This window comes from Triturus cristatus, chromosome 12, assembly GCF_964204655.1.
Source record: "Triturus cristatus chromosome 12, aTriCri1.1, whole genome shotgun sequence".
NCBI lineage: Eukaryota > Metazoa > Chordata > Amphibia > Caudata > Salamandridae > Triturus > Triturus cristatus.
Window position 1 is genome coordinate 602549030 of NC_140595.1, and position 19504 is coordinate 602568533.

Here is a 19504-nt window from a genome sequence, read left to right on the forward strand (position 1 = left end):
CTACATCCCCTACAATATCCCCGTGCCCTTGGTCAGATCATTCCATTATTACCTTTTCCCTCGCATTGACTCCGATGGCCAAACCCCAGCTCCCCAAAAACACCTGGGTTAGGAAATGGGGCAAAATCGACATGCCCTCTCTCTGTTCGACCTTGGCCAAAACTAGTCCTGATCTTGCAGGCCTTGCAGCTACTTCCCAACTGGCCGCTATCAACAACTGGCTGACCCTGGCGGGTGATGATTTCGCCCCCCTGAGGCGGCTTACAGTCAAGCGGGCCCATACAGCCAATCGGTGGTTTACTCCAGACCTAAAAGGAAAGAAATTAGCTGCAAGGAGAGCCGAGCGAGCTTGGAGAAGAACTTATAGTCCCGCGTTAAAGACACTCTATTTGTCTGTTTTACAAACCTATAAAAAGGGCATTCTTGAGGCCAAAACCGAGTTCTATACGAGCAGGATAATGGCAGCAGAGTCCCACTCGAAGGAAATCTTCTCTACGGTCCATGAACTGGCATCATCCAGCAGAGCTACGGCTACTATTCCCCCCTCCCAGTCCCTCTGTAACTCGCTCAACGAGTTCTTCATTGACAAAGTTGCCAAAATCAAACTTAACATCCCCCCGCCTTCCCCTACATTTGTCAATCCCTCCTCGCCCCCCACGGCCCCTAAATTAAACTTCATTCCGCTGTTAACCAATGACGCACTTCCCCCGCTGCTTCATCGGGTTAAATCGGGCTCCCCCCTGGATTTTGCCCCAGCCCATATCCTCAGGGAAATTTATTTAGCTTGCCCTACCCCACCCTTGACTCTCCTTAATGATTCACTAAGGCAGGGAATTGTCCCCAGTTTACACAAATCAGCGGTTGTCATACCTATCATAAAAAAACCTGACGCAGATTCATCCTCCCCCCTCCAACTACCGCCCCATCTCCCTTCTGCCTTACCTAGCAAAAGTTCTTGAAACCCACGTCACGACTACCTTAAGCACCCATGTAGAGGCTAACCATTGCCTCTCCCCTTGTCAAGCTTGCTTTCGCCCCCTGCACTCCACGGAGAAGGTGGTGATCTCGGTAATGGACGAGCTGCGTGAAGGTATTGACATCAACCTTCCGCAAGCCCTGATCCTCCTGGACCTGTCCGCCGCCTTTGACACGGTGGACCACTCCATCCTCCTTAACCGTGTCAGGGCGGCGGGCATAGAAGGCTTGGCCTTCTCATGGATTGAGTCCTTCCTAGCTGGGAGGGCTCAAGCGGTCCATTTGGCCGACTTCACCGCGGCCTCCCGTAAGGTGGAGTGCGGGGTTCCTCAGGGCTCATCACTTTCCCCTCTCTTATTTAACCTATACATTTACCCCCTCATTTTTTCGTTACAACAGCTGGAGGTCACGGTGTTTAATTACGCCGATGACCTCCAGCTAATCTTCAACCTCTCCCATTCTTCCTCATCTGCTCTTAATGTCCAGACAGTTATGACATTCATTCAGGATTGGATGAACTGCAACCACATCAAACTCAACCCGGACAAGACCGAGTTGGTCTTGACCGGAGGTGGTTGCAGTCCGTGGTCTCCCTCCTGCTGGCCTTTGTCACTCGGTGTCCCCCCACTTCCCGTACCTAAAGTCAAAACTCTTGGGATTCTCCTGAACTCACAACTCTCTGTTCACTCACAAGTTGGTTCAGTGGTTTCCTCTTGTTTTTTTTCCCTTAGGATAATTAGGAAAGTTTCCCGTTTTTTTTCTTTCTCTGCTTTAAAGATTATTGTGTTGGCCATGGTACTATCGCGCATTGACTATGGCAACATAATCTATAATGGGGCTCCTGCTTATGCGATTCACCGCTTACAGCTGATACAGAACCAGGCTGCCCGCTTGATTCATGGCCTACCTAGATACCATCGGGCCACTCCACTGCTCAAAGCACTGCACTGGCTTCCGGTGAGAGAGCGCGCCCTTTTTAAACTTGGCTGCCTCACCTTCCAGGCTAGGTCGGGCACCGCTCCCGAGTTCATATGCTCAGTCATTAAGCCCTACCTCCCGGGCAGAGAACTTCGCTCCACCCATATGGCTCTCTTGGCCACTCCCCGCTTTAAGAAACAGAAGTCTGGTGGAGCGAGGTTCGCTGTTCTCGCTCCAGTATTCTGGAATTCCCTTCCTGCTACTCTCCGCACATCGCTTTCTTATGTACAGTTTCGGAAGGATCTCAAAACCTTCCTATTTGTGCGAGCTTACACTGCCTAGCCTTTCGCTGCTGAATACCACTGCATCACATAAAGCGCCATGAAACCGCTTGGTAAAAGTGCGCTCAATAAATGCTTTTAAATTCAAATTTAAATTCAAAATTCAAATTCAAATTAGAAGCAGGGTCTGACTGCATAAATTGAAACTGCTTCATGGGCCCTCCATGGGCATGGCCTGGGAAAATTCCAGGGCAAGGGCGTGCCTGTCTGCACCCATCGGAGGTAGGAAGAGCCTGAACTAGACTTTCTGAGTCCTGTGTTTTTGAAATATTGTGTTTTAGTCTAATATTTTTTTTAATTACAAAGTGAAGGAAAAGCACCCCAGAGTTCTCCTCTAATTGAAAGCCTTCAATGCAGGGCAATGAAGAATCATAATGGAAATGTTTTAAATAAAGTTATGCTTATATGTGAAGTTCTATTTGCTGAACAAAAAGGGTTTAGTCAGAAAGCACTAGCATGTAATACAAGCACAATATTCTTAGCTGTAAAATCTAAGTTAAATAGTGTTCATCAACCAGTGAGACTAATTCATTGTACGATTTATGTTCAGGGCGATTGTTTTTGAAAGACTTAATCAGGGAAATATTTTTTTTGCATTCAAATAATACAGCCTGTATCCATTTCGGAGCAAGGTGAGCTTACTGACAAATTATAGTGGTTAAGGGTATGAGACAAGGCTGTATGCTGAAAGTTACCCTTCAACTATTAAGCCTTCAGACTTGTAGTGCCATTTCCAAACTTTCTGTATCTGAACTACTCTTCCTCCATTCAGACACAAATGATCTTTGGGATTTGGTAGCTAGCCGATTGGCACCGGTTGACCGTCCATAAGAGGTTGCAACAATCAGAGCAGATGCTAGGATAAAATGATGAGGGGTTCTGGCTTCATCACCTCTTAAACACTGTCACATGAGCAAATTATTGCTGAGAAAATAGTCCAGATGGCCCAATTAATCATTGCATTACTGGGCTAAGGACCATATCTAACTGCATTCCCTTACAAGTGAAAGACCGTGCCTTTGCTCCAACAACCTATGAGAACACAATTCCTAAAATCTCATGGCTTCTTGACTCATAATCCTGTAGTATGTAGGAAGGTTGCTACCCTTAGGTGTTGTTTTCTTATACTTGGTGAGCACAGTGGGCTACCTACCCCAAATCAACATAATCGGTGATAGCCGTAGTATGATGGACAGTTATTATGTTTGCAATTTGAGCATAACAAGCATCATGTTTCTTTCCTGATTTGTCCTCCTTTTCTTCTGTTCCTCTCAGTGTGTTGAAATAGCCTTATGGGGGCATGTACATTGTACAAGCAACTAATATAACGTGCTGTCCCTACTTCTGCAAACACACCCCAGTATTGGAAGTGGAGATGGTAATGATGGGCTGTTATTTAGAATGTGATGCCCTGCACTTCATTTCTGAACTGGAGGAGAATTTGGCCTCAGAGGTGAAGGAACCGATCTGCACAATTTGTGATCTCTCAGACAAACGTGGGATGCTGCCTGCATTCAACAGTTCAAGATCCCTTCGCACTCATAGACAGTACTGCATAGGTAGCAGCCTTATGATCACCACTTACTCCTAAGCAGCACAGCATGTGCTGTAGTTATGAAGCTTCCCGCATCAAAGAAGGGGGCATTACAGTAAATATCAGTGCAAGTAGTTCTCATTTACAGAACACCACATGAAGTAGGGTGAAGAGGAAGATTTACCACAAACAGATAAGTTAGATGTGTTGACACAGCATTAAGAATAGCATCAATTGTAATAGCTCATTTTGAATATATTGTGCAGCTCTGGAGTCCACCGTGTGACATTATAAAATATTCAGACCAGCAGAAACATGGCAATTATATTAATCCAAACTTGGAAACAGTGTCTACAGACTGAAAATTATGTCAATGTTTATGAATAGCCCATAAAGACAAAAAGAATATGTTAGGGATCTCCCACACCTTTATTGCTATCAGCATAACAGAAAACACAAGAGTGGGACTCACTTTTCCACCTACAAATGGCTGGGCACTGTCACATCCTAGAGAAGCAGATAGTTTGCTTTCTAACTCTGTATTTAGATGGCTCCCTTTAAAACAGAAAGCATTTGACTGGGGAGGAGGTTGGAGGCCCTGTGCTCACGTTAGGTGGGTGCTGGTCAGCTACTCTGCTTGTTACAGTGTGGCAAAAGCCAACAGGGTTATCATTGCAGCAGATCTTTAGGAACAGCAAAGAGCTCAGCTTCCTGATTGAAGTAGACATTCACACAACACCTACAATCATCAACACTGTAGCAACTCAGCATGGCAACCCACTGGCCACCCTTAAAAATCAAACACGGAGTTCATGTGCTTGTCTCCTTGTGGAAAGTGGGCTTTTGCCACTTTTTGCCTGGCTTTTGATGCAGCTTTGACTGAAGTGTACTGAGACCCTGCTGTCCAGGTTCCCAGTACCAGTGTTCTTTCCCTAAAACTGTACCACAATTGGCAACTTCAGACCCCCATGTAAGTTCCTAGTAAATGGTATTCCTAGTACCTAGGGCATTGGGACTAAAGAGGGCACCCCAGGGACCCCTCACCAAGGCCATGCTAGCTGCCACTGCAGCCTGCATGCCTTGGTGCAGACAAAAACAACAAAGGCGACATGGCGCTCTGCCTGTTTTCCATTTCAGAACAGCACTACCTAAGGTATAGATAAGTCACCCATCTAGCAGGCATTACAAGCCCTAAGCCGGGGTGCACTATATCTCAGATGTCGGCATATCTGCGTCAGCAGATATGCCCCTACAATATTTAAGTTTATTCTTAATATTGTAAGCGCCAGGGAAGGCTTAAAGAGTACATGGTTTGGAAACTCGAGAGCTCGAGTTCAGCAACACCATGATGGTTTCACTGAACTCAGGAGTGTTTGATACCAAACAACTCTTAATAAACCCACACTGATGCCAGTGTTGTATCTATTAAAGCGTACTCAAGAGGGCACCTCTGAAAACCTACCAACCCTGGTGTGGTCTCTGACTAGCCTTAGGCAGCCTGCCACCACCAGACATGTTCCTGGACCTCTGAGTCAAGAGCCCCTGCTTTCTGAGGCCAGAAACAAAGCACCTCCTTGGCAGAGGTGTCACCCTACCTCCCCCAGGATGAGCACAGTGCCCGAGAGAGGCGCTGCAAAGGCCTTGCGGTCTTTGTAATGCGACGCCCAGCCTCTGCGGGAGAACCGGTGAAAGAAAACAAGACCTACCAACCCTGGTGTGGTCTCTGACTAGCCTTAGGCAGCCTGCCACCACCAGACATGTTCCTGGACCTCTGAGTCAAGAGCCCCTGCTTTCTGAGGCCAGAAACAAAGCACCTCCTTGGCAGAGGTGTCACCCTACCTCCCCCAGGATGAGCACAGTGCCCGAGAGAGGCGCTGCAAAGGCCTTGCGGTCTTTGTAATGCGACGCCCAGCCTCTGCGGGAGAACCGGTGAAAGAAAACAAGATAAAATAGGAGGTGTGCCCCCCCCCCCCCCCCCCGCCAACTCCACCCCCCAGGTACTGGAGACGAAGTTAAGCACATTTTTCAGTGCCCCCCACCTTGAAGATGGTGGGACTTATCCAACCAGGACTAGGGCTGTGCCCTTATGGAGGGTGGCGTAGTAGTGGGTGTATACACCACAGGTAAGGATTGGTCCCTACCTGTTACTCTGCTGTTAAGCCCTTAAATTTAGTATTTAGGTGGCTCCTCCAGACCCTGAGATCAGATCTACGATGACCTAACAGGGCTCGAAAAATCCACGTGCCCGCTCGCATTTGCGAGCCAGATTTAATTAGGGCAAGCTATATTTAGGCCCTACTTGCAGGAAGACAAACAGACTTTTGACCTCTGTCTCAGAAGGCAGAGCAAATGTGACAAGATAGCGAGATTTAAAGGCATATTTATTGCTCACAAAGTGAATGAGCAATAAAAATGCCTTTAAATCTTGTTAACTTGCCACATTTGCTAACAGAGGTCAAGTGCATTACAGTTAGGTCGAGTAGATTTTTGAAGTTACTAGACCTGCAGGTCTAGTAATTTTTAGTTTTTTTTAAGCCCTGCCTAAAAAGCCTGGACACCGAAGAGCCGCAGCCGCATGAGAGAAGGACCAGTGACTGACACTGTGCCAGCTCTGCTGGCTTGTCTGCCTCCTTTTTCCTCTGCTACAAAAACACGACTCGTCCTGCAGGCCCAGTGACCTCGAAAGCCCTGGGAGGACTGCTTGCCTTTGATAAAGACTCTAAATTGCCAGTGGACAGCAGACCTGTCCACAAGAAACCATTGACAAAGAGAAGGAACTCAACCCTGAGGAACCCGCAAAACCACCTCCAGACCCACCTATGCACCTGACACCCACGGCCCCAGTCCAGGTGCCCTACCGGTCCTGCAAAGGTTCCCCAGTGCTTCTGAACCAGAGTCCACCATAGGCTGACTTCTGCCAGACTCTACCTTGATGCCTGCATGCTGAATCCGAAGTCTCCACATGACCGCGACCTGCCCGGTAAGCTGTTCCTATCGCCAAAGGACACCCCTGTACCGGGGCCCCTGGGCTTTGGGGAGCTTGACCAACGATGTCCCTAGGTCTTCTAGCATCAGAACATACCTGGGTAGCTGTGGGATTTCTTTGTGCAGCTTCCTGGGCAGCACCTGCAGCCTCTTTCCAAAACCGAACCCCCTCCCTGAATTACATTGGGCTCCAGACACTGTGTTGGCACTTTGCCACCAGCTGTCCCTGATTCGCAGGGGGTGTTAGTTTGGTGCTGCATTTTGGCCCCCCCCCCACTTTACATACCTTCACTCCAGGAGATCGACCCCTGACACCGCTTTACTCACCTGTGAGCAGCACGACTTTGAGTACCCCCATCTACATTAGTAAACATTGGGCTCCCAACCTAAAATTTGACCTCTGCAGCTGGACGCCGCTGTGCTGCTTGTGGTGCACCCTTGGAACTAATTTGAACCCTGACTGGTGTTGACCCAAGACCCTGAAGACTGAATCTGGAAATCGAGTACTTACTTGCAAAAACAGCACTCTTGTTTTCCTCCCATAGGTTAACATTGCAAAGCTTGAAAATTGCACTAAGTGTCCACTTTTTAAAGTATAAAGTATTTTTCCTGAAAAACGTAATGATCTTTTTGCGAATATCTTGGGTTTTAAAATAAATCTTGAAAGAAGCTTGTTTTTCTCAAATTGGTGTGGCTCTCCTTTTTGATATTCGCAAAAAGATCATTACGTTTTTCAGGAAAAATACTTTATACTTTAAAAAACATGTTGACTTTAAATATTAGGGACTATTAGTACATAAATATTGAATTCTTCCCTTTTATTAACCCCCTTTTTATCCTTTGCCAAATAGGAGCAGGAATAAATCCATCCATTTATCCTCATTGACAATATCCTCCAGCTCATGGGCCCGTTTTTAATATTTTTAACCTTTTTCGAGCTTTCTTATCCCAAACGCGTCCGACAAGGACACCCAAGATGGCCCCCATCATCCTACCGTAGTACGCGGCATAATCTTTTTTCCAGCGCGTCGGTGACCAGGCAGTTTACAGCCTTCCGACTTACTATTTAGACTGCAAGAACCCCAGACACGCTAAGATGCGGTCCGCCGATGGGAACAAGTAGGTCATTTTGACGGAGGCAAGCCGAGTCAAGTAAGCTTTTTCTTCCCCGCTTCCAGGCTCCCTCTCAACCGGGAGCCCTACTGGGCTCTTTCACTAATTTTGACTTCCCGTTTTGCGGGGTTTAATTAACACCATACCGACTCAGGTTTTTTAACCCCTCCTTTTTCCTAGGGTTATTCAAGCTCCTCCACCCTGGCAGACCATGAGGCTAATTTTGGCTAACTATTAAGTAGGTCCATACGCTTTTGTTTATGTTTCATGTTATGTTTGTTATGTCGGATGTCCCATCACAAGTGTGTTTGTCTTTCGTTTTTACCATGTGGTTTCTCACTTTAGAGACGAACAATTACCAGACTGCACTGGATTTCTACACTTATTTTAAGTTACAGTCAAGAGCACAATCACCTGTGGATTGATTTGATCCAAGAAGAACAGCGTTTTCTACCTGCCCACGAGAATGATGGGCAGGTAGCATATTAACATGTCTGTTTTTTGTATTCTGTCGGAGTCTGGACTGTGCGAACCTGACTCCGAGCCTACCTGATGCAGCCGCCCCTTTCTTCCCCTTACAGCCACCGGATACAGAGCCCACCCTGGCCGGATCCTCGCGCTCCGCTGTCCCATACGCCTGGCCCTTTAACGAGGATGAGGAAGTTCCTGCATCCAGCCTCTGGGGGTGGAGTCAAGTAACGTTACCATTGGATAAAGGCCTGTCAACCAATCCCACAGGAGGAGAAACCCGGAAGCAGGAAGACGCCATGACAGCCGATCCCGGGAGACTGGAATCATTGCACGAACCGGAGTTCCCGAAGACGCCCGCAGTTCCTGGTGACGAGAAGCCTGAAGGCCAACGTTCCCGTGATCTGCCCAGCCGCGTTCCAGGAGGGACGTGGCTTGATCAGGTGCGTCAGCGCTTGCGGGGAAACCGGGAGATGGGCGGTGGGTCCGTTAGAGCAGGGGCGCTGCTGGCGTGATCGCGTAGTGGCGGTGTGTATAGTTCAGCCCTGGATACCTGCGCGGCCTTGGTGGCAGTTTCCCTCCTCTCACCGCCCTGAGTGAACCTGGTGTTTACCCCCCACTCCCTCTCCTTTAAAAGAGAAAAAAAAAACAAAGAGCACCGTAGCCCTAAAACGTGCTGTTTTCTTCTTTGCATATATCCTCCCATGTTGGTCCGGCTGCCCTGGTCTACGCCCTGATGTGAAAAGGTCCCAAGGAACAGCGCCCTGGTGGAGAATCGTATCCCCTGAAGGAACACGTGGGAGTTGGTTTTTGTTTCCCTTATCCTACGACCCTCCGAACTATCCATTGGACAAATATCATTAATAAAAGCGCCCTTTCAAGCAACATGCGTGTGGCACGCTTCCTACTTGCGAAATATTCCTTTAGATACTACGTGTTCAGTCTAACCGTATGTAATTTATTTACGCTGACACAGAGGTGCACGTTTATTTTTCCTATTTTTCACTTTATTACAAGTTGTGCACGGAGTGGTACACATGGGGCTGGTCCCCATGCGGTCCTGAAGAAGAGGTTTAGGGGACAACCTCGAAATATGTTGACTTTAAATATTAGAGACTATTAGTATATAAATATTTAATTCTTCCCTTTTATTAACCCCCTTTTTAGGTCTCGCCTGACCCAGCGCATGCGCTGATCTGACGAGACATTTAGTAGGTGGGTTTCGAAAGTGCTACCCACATTTGTGTGCTGGTACAAGCGTCAGTGCACAATGGCGTGCACGTGCACAGCTGCTCCCCGCATTCCCCCCTCCCTTCTCGCCCAGCCATATGCCTTTCCTGCGGCAGCCTTCAGCACCATGCCCCTCCCCCTGCTGCTTTAGCGCGTCATCGCGATCACTTTCGCTTTCAGAGTGATCGTGATGACTTTCACTTTTACGGCACAATGGCAGCTGATTAATAAAGCGGCACTCCTGGCTTCTCCCCTCTGCAGCGTTGGTGTGTATATTATTAGCTTCTTGTGATTGCACATACAAAATCACTGTTTGTCGTAAAAATCCGGTGCGTTTTTCACACAATTCTGGACAGCATCTTCTGAAATCCTCAGCAAAGCACGTCGAGAGAAATTGCATGAGCCGTTATGAGATGTTGGTTTGCTTTCACGGTGTGTTGTCGTGTTTTAGCTTATTTGTAAGGCAACACTTTTACATGTGGACTTCTCATCAAAAGTAAGAACACCGAGATGTGTAGTGGACTATAGAGAAAGCCCAGCGCCTGTTTAGGTGCTTCTGTGTGCGCTCTTTCTGTTTCTTTCTGTCTTTCTCTCTCCCCCACCCTCCTCTCAATCTCACTGGATTTCTTTCTTTCTCTCTCCCTCTCTGTTTCTCTCTCATCCTAACCTTTTTCGGTGTCCCTCACTCTGAGTCTCTCTATCTCATTCTCTCTCCTTTCCTAACCCTCTTTGTCCCTGCAGTTCCCCTGTTTCTCTCACTCTATCACCCTCTCTGTCTTTCTCTCCACCCATCTGTCTTCCGTGCTTCCGTTTTTCTATGGGCCCCTTTATTTCCCTGAGTGTGCCTCCCCGAAACCAAATCTGAAATAACACCCGAGGCAGATTACCAAAGTAGGATTGAATCCATTTGGTAAATTGCTTTTAGAACATGAGTGACCAATACATTTTTAACTATAATTAAAACTACATTTGTATGTATTCCATTGAAACGTATCCATAAAAGGCATCCTCATAGCCTGTTCAAGGGTCTGTAATGTAACTACATTTAAGAAGACAAGGATTGGCATAGCCAATAGGTCTCGCCTTTGGGACCTTATAAGTGTTTAGCCATGCAACAGTTGATGTTGTTGCACCAAGGATATTGTGCTGCATAACTAAATACTTATAAGGTCCTAAAAGCGAGACCTATTGGCTATGCCAATGCTTGTTATCCTTTGCCAACTAGGAGCAAGAATAAATTCATTTACGCTAACTAGCTAGGTAATTTTTAAACAACCACCCACACCACTCCCCCTTCACTGCACTATACATAGTCATTATAACTCAGTGCTCCTACGTAACTGTCGCAAGTCGCAGCACGCCCCAAGCAGTAAATGCTTGGAATGGCCCCAATGATGAAGCATGTCATCTAGGGGAAACCTTTGGTGAGTGAGGGGACTCAAGAAAAGAATTCTGTTTTCTTTATTTGAGGTGCGTCTTACTCATATAGTAGACCCCTCCTTTTTCCCTACTAGCTAGGTTCCCTGATCCACGATCTCGGATCTTTTTTTGCCTCTTCTTTTAAGACCAGACGGATTGCTGATGGCCCAAGTATGTTCCCTCAGTTGAGGGCACAGTCAACTGTATCCACCCTACAAAGCAAGCCAGGTCTGAGCTTCAGCGGAGTCTAATTCAAGGGAACATAGAGCTCAGAATACAAGGATGATGTACATTGGTCTAACCCGACTGCCAGAAAATGTGAGAGCTGGAATGTTTATGATTCTCCCAGGGACTGTGCAGTGCTAAATTTGAGCTGCAGGGCTTCAGAGCAGAGATTTGAGCACCAGCTCTCATTATTTTACAAATTAAGCACTGGGTATCCGAGACGTTTTACAGGTCGCAACCCCGTGGGACCATCATAAGAGATCGCACTGCATAGTATAAATAAATTGCTGTTCCAAGTTTCCACTAATAGACAATTTTTCCTTCCATACCTACTTTTCCATTTTCTTGAAACATCACTGCAGTGCACTTCCCCTTTACACCTCAACTGATGGTTGAGCATGCCACAAGGACTTCCTCACATCTGATAAATGAGATGACTGGAACAGATGGCCTGCAAGCACGGACATATTTCTGCAGGGATGTTGGAGTCCTAGAGGCCTATTACATTTTAAATGAGAACATATTGTTCCACAAGGACTGACATAGTTTTATATTTGAGGGTTTGGTAATTCTCTGCATTTTGCCTTTTAGCCACATTAAATGTGTGAGTACCGTGGTTCCACAGTAGAGTTCATGTTCTCTGCTCTGTCTTAAAATATACAATAAGCCTTATAGGGAAGGTGTGAAATGGTTGATCTGATGGGAATTCCCATTTTGTAAGAGATTCAGGTGGGACTGCTTCATTTCAGAATTTGGAGGCCCAGATGAGGGTGTCTGTTTGTGTGAATATTGGAAGATTGTGAAATAATGATTCATCTGTTAGATGTGATTAATTCAAGATTGCCGTCCAGTGAAAACGGAACTGTGGAAATGAGTGGATAGTCTAGCCAGAATCCATTTGGGAAGTCAAATTGCATGCCTACCTATTCATTTTTATCTGATGAGTACATTTATATTTTTGTATGATTCCATTTTTTTGCCAGCTGTTATTGAACGTCCTTGTGACTCCTTGCCACAAGTCTCTAAGCAGATGCGAATAATGCAGTGTCTCTCCAGAGTTGAGGAAGGAGAAAACCCAGGTGAGTCATATGCCGGTTTACATACATTCTAAAGCATAAAGGTAATAAATATAGTGTCTTTACTTGCTATTCATGTGTTTATTTATAGCAGTTTGAGTATGTATTGAATTGGTAATAAGTGCTGTACTGAGCAGCATAAAACATTATTTGGGTGTAATTCAGATTCAGATAAATCTGATGAAGAATGGTAAGAATTCAATAAAAAACAGTTCGGAATAACAAAGACAAACGTATAAAAAATACATACTTATGCCAGTACACAAGCAAGGTACTAATTACGTACAATAAGCCGATATTCCTGAATTATGGAGAAAATGACTAGTTAAGCTGTGGACCTAGGGGCGCTTATCAGTTCTGGAGGGCGAAAGGCAGTTCAGACTTGACTGAGGAGGCTACTCCATGGAAACAGTTTAAAGACCTTGAGGGAGCACGGAATATCTTGACATCTCCAAATAGAGTGATGTGAGTTGAGTGTAAAGAGCAAGCCAGGGTGTAATATGCCAGTAGCTCAGACTGGCTGTATGATAATTCATTGGTTTGTACTCAAGGGGGAGTAGTTTTCATTAGACATTTGTGTTTGGCAGAGTGCCTTTGTGCTTGATGAAGGTGGAATGATGTTGAAAGTGCCTCTCGATGGTCCTCATTGTGAAATTTAGTATTTTGTCGAGGGAGACAAGAGTACTGCAGGAGTCTCATAAGCAAGCCTTTGAAGTGCAGTAATATATCTTACACATGGGCAGTTTATGTGGTAGAGATTTGGCAATCTTGAAATTGACGTATGTCTGAATTTAGGACTGTTTTAGATACTTGAGCATCAATGATGTCATTGAAAAATAATAATTCCAATTGTGTGCTAGGGTAATTTGCCGACAAAGGTTCCAGAAGACTGGGGCGATGACAGGCCTTCCTATGGAAATAAGTGACACAGTACTTGTCCCTAAAAATAGACAATGCAGATGAGTAAATTATATTGATTTTAGAGAAGGGGGGTATGCAGCGCTGTACTGCTGAGAGGCACTGTGAAGGAGAAGAACATTTGTGGCTTGTGTAAGTGAAAGGAAATGCCAACAAAGGAGAGGTGATGTAGATGTGAAAATTAGAGCGCCCAATCATGTCCAGGGAGGCACTGATGCAGTTGTAGGCTGGGTGTCCATTATGTAGAAGTCTGGAAACAGAATGAGTGTTTAGAGGGATGAGCTGAGAATCTTTCAAGTGCTGTGATAGCATACTTGGTCATAGTGTTGCATACACTAGTGAGATTGAAGAGGGTAACAATGAAAGAGAGATGATAGTGGTTGGTAGAGGTTTGGAAGTTGTACATACTAGGGTCATCTCTGTGAAGTGAAGTTGGGCAATACCAGATTGCAATGGGTTAAGCTGGTTAGAGTATGAACAACCAGCAAGCTGGTAGAAAAACAAATCCTCATCTGTTTACAAAGAGTTGAGTTGAAGGGTAGTTTAGATGCATGGCAGTAGATGAGTGGAGAAGAGAGGTCTGCTGTATTTCTTCTTGTTTTATAATCGCCAAACTATAACACATCTAAAACATTCTGAGTAGTTGAAATATGTTTTATTGGTGTGGTTAGTCCTGTAGTTTTGTGCACCAGGACATGGATACGATTGTCTTTAAATTCAAATTTTTCCATAGCAGTTTCACATTTTTTTCATGAAGGGAGTTGAAAACTATACTCGGCTATGTACATTAATACAAATACTTTGTTTTTTGTTACATCTTTTGAGGTTTCGCTTCACGATTGCAACTTGGTGTGCTACCCCACATCCTTTTATTCAGTTTCTATCATGTGTTTGGAGAATAATTTTGGACCTCAGCCTGGTGATTCTGGATGTTAGTTATGTCAGTTGTGTAACCTAGCCATACCATGCCAGATCAGTGTAGTTAATGAGTCTTAGTTTTCTCTCTTTTAAAGCCAGGTCCCTTAGCTCTCTTTTTTTAGGCGTGCAGTAAGTACTTAGTCTTGTGATCTCTGCTATTGCCAGGGATCTCTAGTAATGTTACGTATATTGAATGATGATCATTCAGTTAATGTGGGAAGAGTTCTACACATCAAACACCGATTCCAAAATATGAGAGGCTAGACCACAGAGTTGTCCTATCCAGATTCTCAACAATGCTGGAATCAGTTAATGCAGCATGTTGTATCACCCCATAGCAATCTGACAACCACATTTCGAAATAGACTCATGAGATCATAATGGAAAATAACGCACAGGTGCCGTTTAGAACACATTGAATCTGCCCCCCCCCCCCTCCCCTATATTTTCAGCTTTTGCCCAAACAAATACCTAAAGGGTATACCTAGAGTAAAATGTTCTGGTAAAACATAGTGTGCCAATATTTCACACCTCATAATCTGAGTTTGGGCAGCTTTTGGATACACCAGAAACTCTTAGTGAGGTCCTTAGTGTTAGTGCTTTGGGGCTCAGGCCAAACGACAGGACCTTCTTACGTTTACTTTTGAAGCCTTGAAAATTACTTGGATTTTTGTCATTTTATGTTTGGCTTTATTAGTGCCAATGAGAGATTTCCAAACTATTTGTATGATGTGTATAGGGAGTTGATTTAACCCATCTTCTGTTGAAGGACCCCTCCAGCTGTTGCATAGACCAATCAAAGCACAGTTGCATTTTGCATTGCATTGCTATGTTTGCCTCTGCTTTTGTTATGAGTGTTAAAGGCTTCAAATGTATTCAGCTGTTGACAGCAAGCTTGTAGCTTACTTCATATGCGGATAAACATGTGTTCGTAACATATATGGGTATAAATACACTTGCTCTACATACTCCTGTCATCTAGTGTTGGGCTTGGACATTACAACTTGTTTTCCATTGAAGATGCTTTGAGTCACTGTGACTTCTCCCTTAGTCCACAATGCACATGGACACTGATTTTCCCTTTGAATATTTTTTTCTCTATGTGGTTTGGGCATGCTCTGCGATTGCTCCTAGATCAACGTGTTCCTTGCAAGTTTTTGGGGACTAACTGTTCCACTCTTTGGAACCGACATCTCCCTCTTTTTGACGGTTATTCCAGTGGGAGCACCACTCTACTCCTCAACGCTGGTTCATGATCACTTTTCTTCAATACCCTGGCTGCTGGTGCCTCAGTCTTCAACTTCTCAGAGTCTTTTTCGATCTTTGCGGAGCTTTCCCTTTATAATGCTGACAGGAATTGGGTGATGGAACACACACCCTTTCAATTTTGGTAAAGGAGAAATGCGAAGTACCCATGGGCAGACCAGCACCGTGTTTGCAACTTCTGCCTCTCCCCCGACCACAGCAGACCTCGTGCGAGTGCTGCCTTACCTTTCATTGCAAGAAACCTTGAAGTACCGAAGGGAAAGGTGTTGGGTGCACTCAAATGCAGCAGCAGTCATCCTTCGCGATACGAAACATTTACATTGGACACAACCCATTCAGCATCTAGGAGGAATAGGAGGGTTTCTCCGGAATCCCAAAGGCCCATCTGACTCAACCCTGAGATGGTGTCCTCAAGCTGCTCAGAGGAAGATCAGGATGGCTTCACACCAAGAAAAAACAGAGGGGCGTGGAGTACCACCCCTATGCTGAGGCAGAGCAAACGTCTCGCAGGAGTTGGGTGTCACGTTTTGAGCATAGCAGAAGGAAAACCTCAACTTCCATCCCTTTGCCATCCTCTGGCTGCAGTTGGCATCAAGAGAAGGCTTCAGATCTCAACAAGCTCCCACCAAAGGGTGCAAGGTTTGACACTCATTAAACCCCCTCGTGCCCAGATGGCACTGAACCTCCCCTTTGAGAGCCAAAATTGTGCAGAGCCCGCTACTGAGACCAGATGCTAAGTTGACACCTTGGACTCCATTAACACCGAGATCAAAGGAATCTGAGGCCCCTATGCTGGAGAGACTGGCAGAAGAACTCCAAGCCAGATAGAAGTGACTATTCATACATCTAGAAACTAGCAAGAGTTCTGGTAAGGGACTCCCAGGAGAGCTATTATCTACGCTGACCCCAACTCACAAAAAACAAGGCTAACACTTGAGGGGGAAAGTGCCTTTGATGCTCCATGACCCATGTTGCCTAAGAGGCATAAGGACAAGGCAACAAGCCTTACCACCCAACCTCTAAACCCAGCAATCAAAACTGCTGCCACCTCCTCCACCTCCACCATGCCCAAACTCATCATGACCTCCACCTCCATCAGAATCCCCTGACAGGTCATTGAGACTCTTACAACCAGCCTACTGGTGCAGGTGATGGCGACAACCCCATGGATGGTCACAGCATTGACCCTATAGATGATCCAGATCTGGAACTTTACCCGTCCAAGCCACCTCCGCCAGAGGATAGCAGTACGTATCATTCTGCCACTCAGAGAGCGACCCGCCATCATGAATTTTACATGCGTGTCCTACCAGTATGTGGGTGACTTTTTGGTGGAGGCCTTCTCCAAGACTGAGCACACTGTCCAGTTCCTGCCCATGTTGAAGGGCATGCTCAAGTCGGCCTCAGTTTAAGGATCCGTTCAGGGCAGAGATGGTCTCGCCACAAATAAAGTAATTTAAGTCTTCTCCCAATGACCCTCTAAATCCACTGCCAGGGTCTACCACATTATCTGGTGATACACCCAGCAGGAAAGTGGGGCTCAGATCAGGCAATAGGGACACACCTCTAAGATAAGGAGAGCAAGCACATCCACACCACTGGCAAGCGTTTGGCAGTTGGTGCAACCACCCAGTGACACATTGCCAATTCACTTAGCTTGCTTTTGAGATACGTCCGGTTTCATTGGGAGGAGATTGGGGCATTGATTAAGCACCCCCCTGAGAACTACATATAGAGGGGATAAGCTTGTCGCAGACTCTTGGTCCATGATTCCCAGGATGCTACAAGTTTCTTGCAAGGACCGGAGTTGAAGCACTTTACCTTCCCACCGGAATATCAGGCGGAAAGGATGGCCCCATGAGTAAACAATCCCTATGCTTCGCAGGTGCATAGTGGCTGGGCAGGACTCACTTTTCTGCAGTGTGATCATGGCCAGGTCCTGATATAATGTTAGGGTATGGCCTCGGAACTCTGCCTCTCCCGCACCTTTTGCAAGATGATTTCCTTTAGCTGGAAGTCTGGTTGATAGGCTTGGATATCCGGGGGTGGAGTTGAAGAGTGCCGCGGCAAGCCCACTCTGTGTGTCCGGTCTATTTTAATTGTCAGGTTCCTCCGTTCCGATGTCCCCGGGGCTGTGTTGATGCTCTAAGGGGACCCACCTCTGGATGACCCCAAGTCCGGCTTGAGTGTAACCGCAGACTTTTGGGGTCATCGAGCGGGGGAAGGAAAGGGTGGGGACTGCAGGGAGGGAGATCTGTAAAGGCAAAAGACAACAAGACACCGTATGAGACTCTTGTCTATGTATACATCATGATACGCTGGTTTTACCATTAATGTCAGTGCTTTCTACTCTAGCTCGCCCCCTCACTTGTAAAGCAAAGAAGGTACGTCAAGACATATATGGGAGAGCTAGAGGCAGTGGTCAGTGGTCTCAGGCAACTAATACAAATGAAAAGGAAAGATCACACGTATGGAGCAACATTGCAGTGAGCCAACACAGGGAACACAACAGACCTTTAGCACATTACACACACATGTACCCACTTGTGAAATGCCCTTCTAGTGTCAAGCCACCGGTGTTGGCACCACCCCTACTTGACCAGACTCTCCCTTATGTCTGAAGAAAGGAACATATAAGAAACAATAATGAGGGCTGGCGCCAGGGTCGTATCTTTTATCACTGCTTGCTTCTGCCAGCAACAACGAATTACACATAACGGAACATCCCTTATGCGTGGATGCACACTCTTGGCTGGGCGAAATGGTCCGCCCCTATATTCAGCGAATCTCAACAGAAGACTTTTGCCCCCTACTGGTTTCTGAGTCAATAGGCTCTCTCACCTCGAGAGACAGAACGGGCTTCAACATGCCCTGCAGGGATAGCCATACAAAAAATACTCTGCCGCTCCTCTGCATGAGACCGACCGGTCTCTCCAACAGAGGGGCGTTACTTCGCACAAGTTCAACAGGAGATTTCCTTGACTTTCAGGTCCGCCAATACTTTGTCTCCGAACTCTGTTCTAAGGGGGAGCCGAGGAGAGAAATCGGTAACAACACGCCTACCTCGGTAGTATGGACTCCGGGGTTCCTACGGTCTGCTACCTGACTGTTCCTCCTTCCGTGCTCCTTCTCGGTATCACCGCGCTTCCTCGGCGCGTCTTTGGTCCAAGAATTATCGGCTCCGATGGAGTCGACCTTTCCCCTTTTACGTCCGCAACGGACGTATCGTGAGTCACGTGATGCGTCTCTCGCAACGCCTGTCGGGAGTTGTAGTTCTGGTGTAATGTCTCGTACCCGGCCCAATTCCAGTTCACGGCCGGCGGTGCGCTGTCTGTGAATCCTGACAGCACATCCCCCTTCCGAGGATCACCGACGGCCGCCAGGTTTGTAAGGGTGTAACCTATGGAACCTAGCAATCGGCCTGGGAGCGTGGACCGCCGACGCGGGTTCCCATGAGTCGTCTTCCGGCCCATACCCTTTCCAGGAGATTAAATACCACACTCTACCCCTCACTGTTTTTGCATCTAGGATGGCTTTCACCTCGTATTCCTGGTCTTGGTGCACCAGGACCGAAGCTGGTCGACTGTTCCGGGGCTGTTTGGCCGGTTTCAGAAGGGAGACATGAAAAACCGGATGGATGCGAAAATGTGCAGGTAATCTCACCTTGACATGCTTAATGACCCGATAAGGTCCTATATATCTCGGGTTGAACACACTATATTTCCTAAACCGGATATTCCGTGTGGACAACCATACCCAATCCCCTTGATTGTACACAGGACCTGGTCTCCGGTGTTTGTCAGCCTGTCTTTTGTACTGATCCTTCGCTTTCAATGAATTTACTTTAGCCTGCTTAAGTACCTTCCGCATAAATACTAGCCTTTCGCGCAATTCTGGGTGTCGTGTGTTGGTGTTAGGCATAATCAAGGGGGTGAATCTTGGATGGAACCCGTAAGTGCTAAAGAACGGGGAGTGTTTAGTGGCTGAGTGTGTGGCGCTGTTGTAAGCGACTTCTGCTGACCATAACCACTCCACCCACGTATCAGTAGCTGTGTTCACATAACATCTGAGGTATTGCTTCAAAGTCTGATTCAGCCTCTCGGTTTGGCCATCCGTCT

At 46.5% G+C, this 19504-nt stretch overlaps 1 protein-coding gene across 5 annotated transcripts in view; it reads left to right on the forward strand.

The window, feature by feature from the left end:
* The window catches only part of TERF2 (telomeric repeat binding factor 2), a 454983-nt gene that overhangs the window by 33127 nt on the left and 402352 nt on the right, over positions 1 to 19504 (forward strand). For all 5 annotated transcript variants that reach the window (XR_014972240.1, XR_014972241.1, XM_085638741.1 and 2 more), the window contains exon 2: positions 12192 to 12287. Coding sequence is in view for 3 of the 5 variants with exons in the window: in XM_085638741.1 (XP_085494867.1) it covers positions 12192 to 12287 (96 nt within the window). In the remaining 2 variants the exon portion in view is untranslated. The remainder of the gene's footprint in view (positions 1 to 12191; positions 12288 to 19504) is intronic.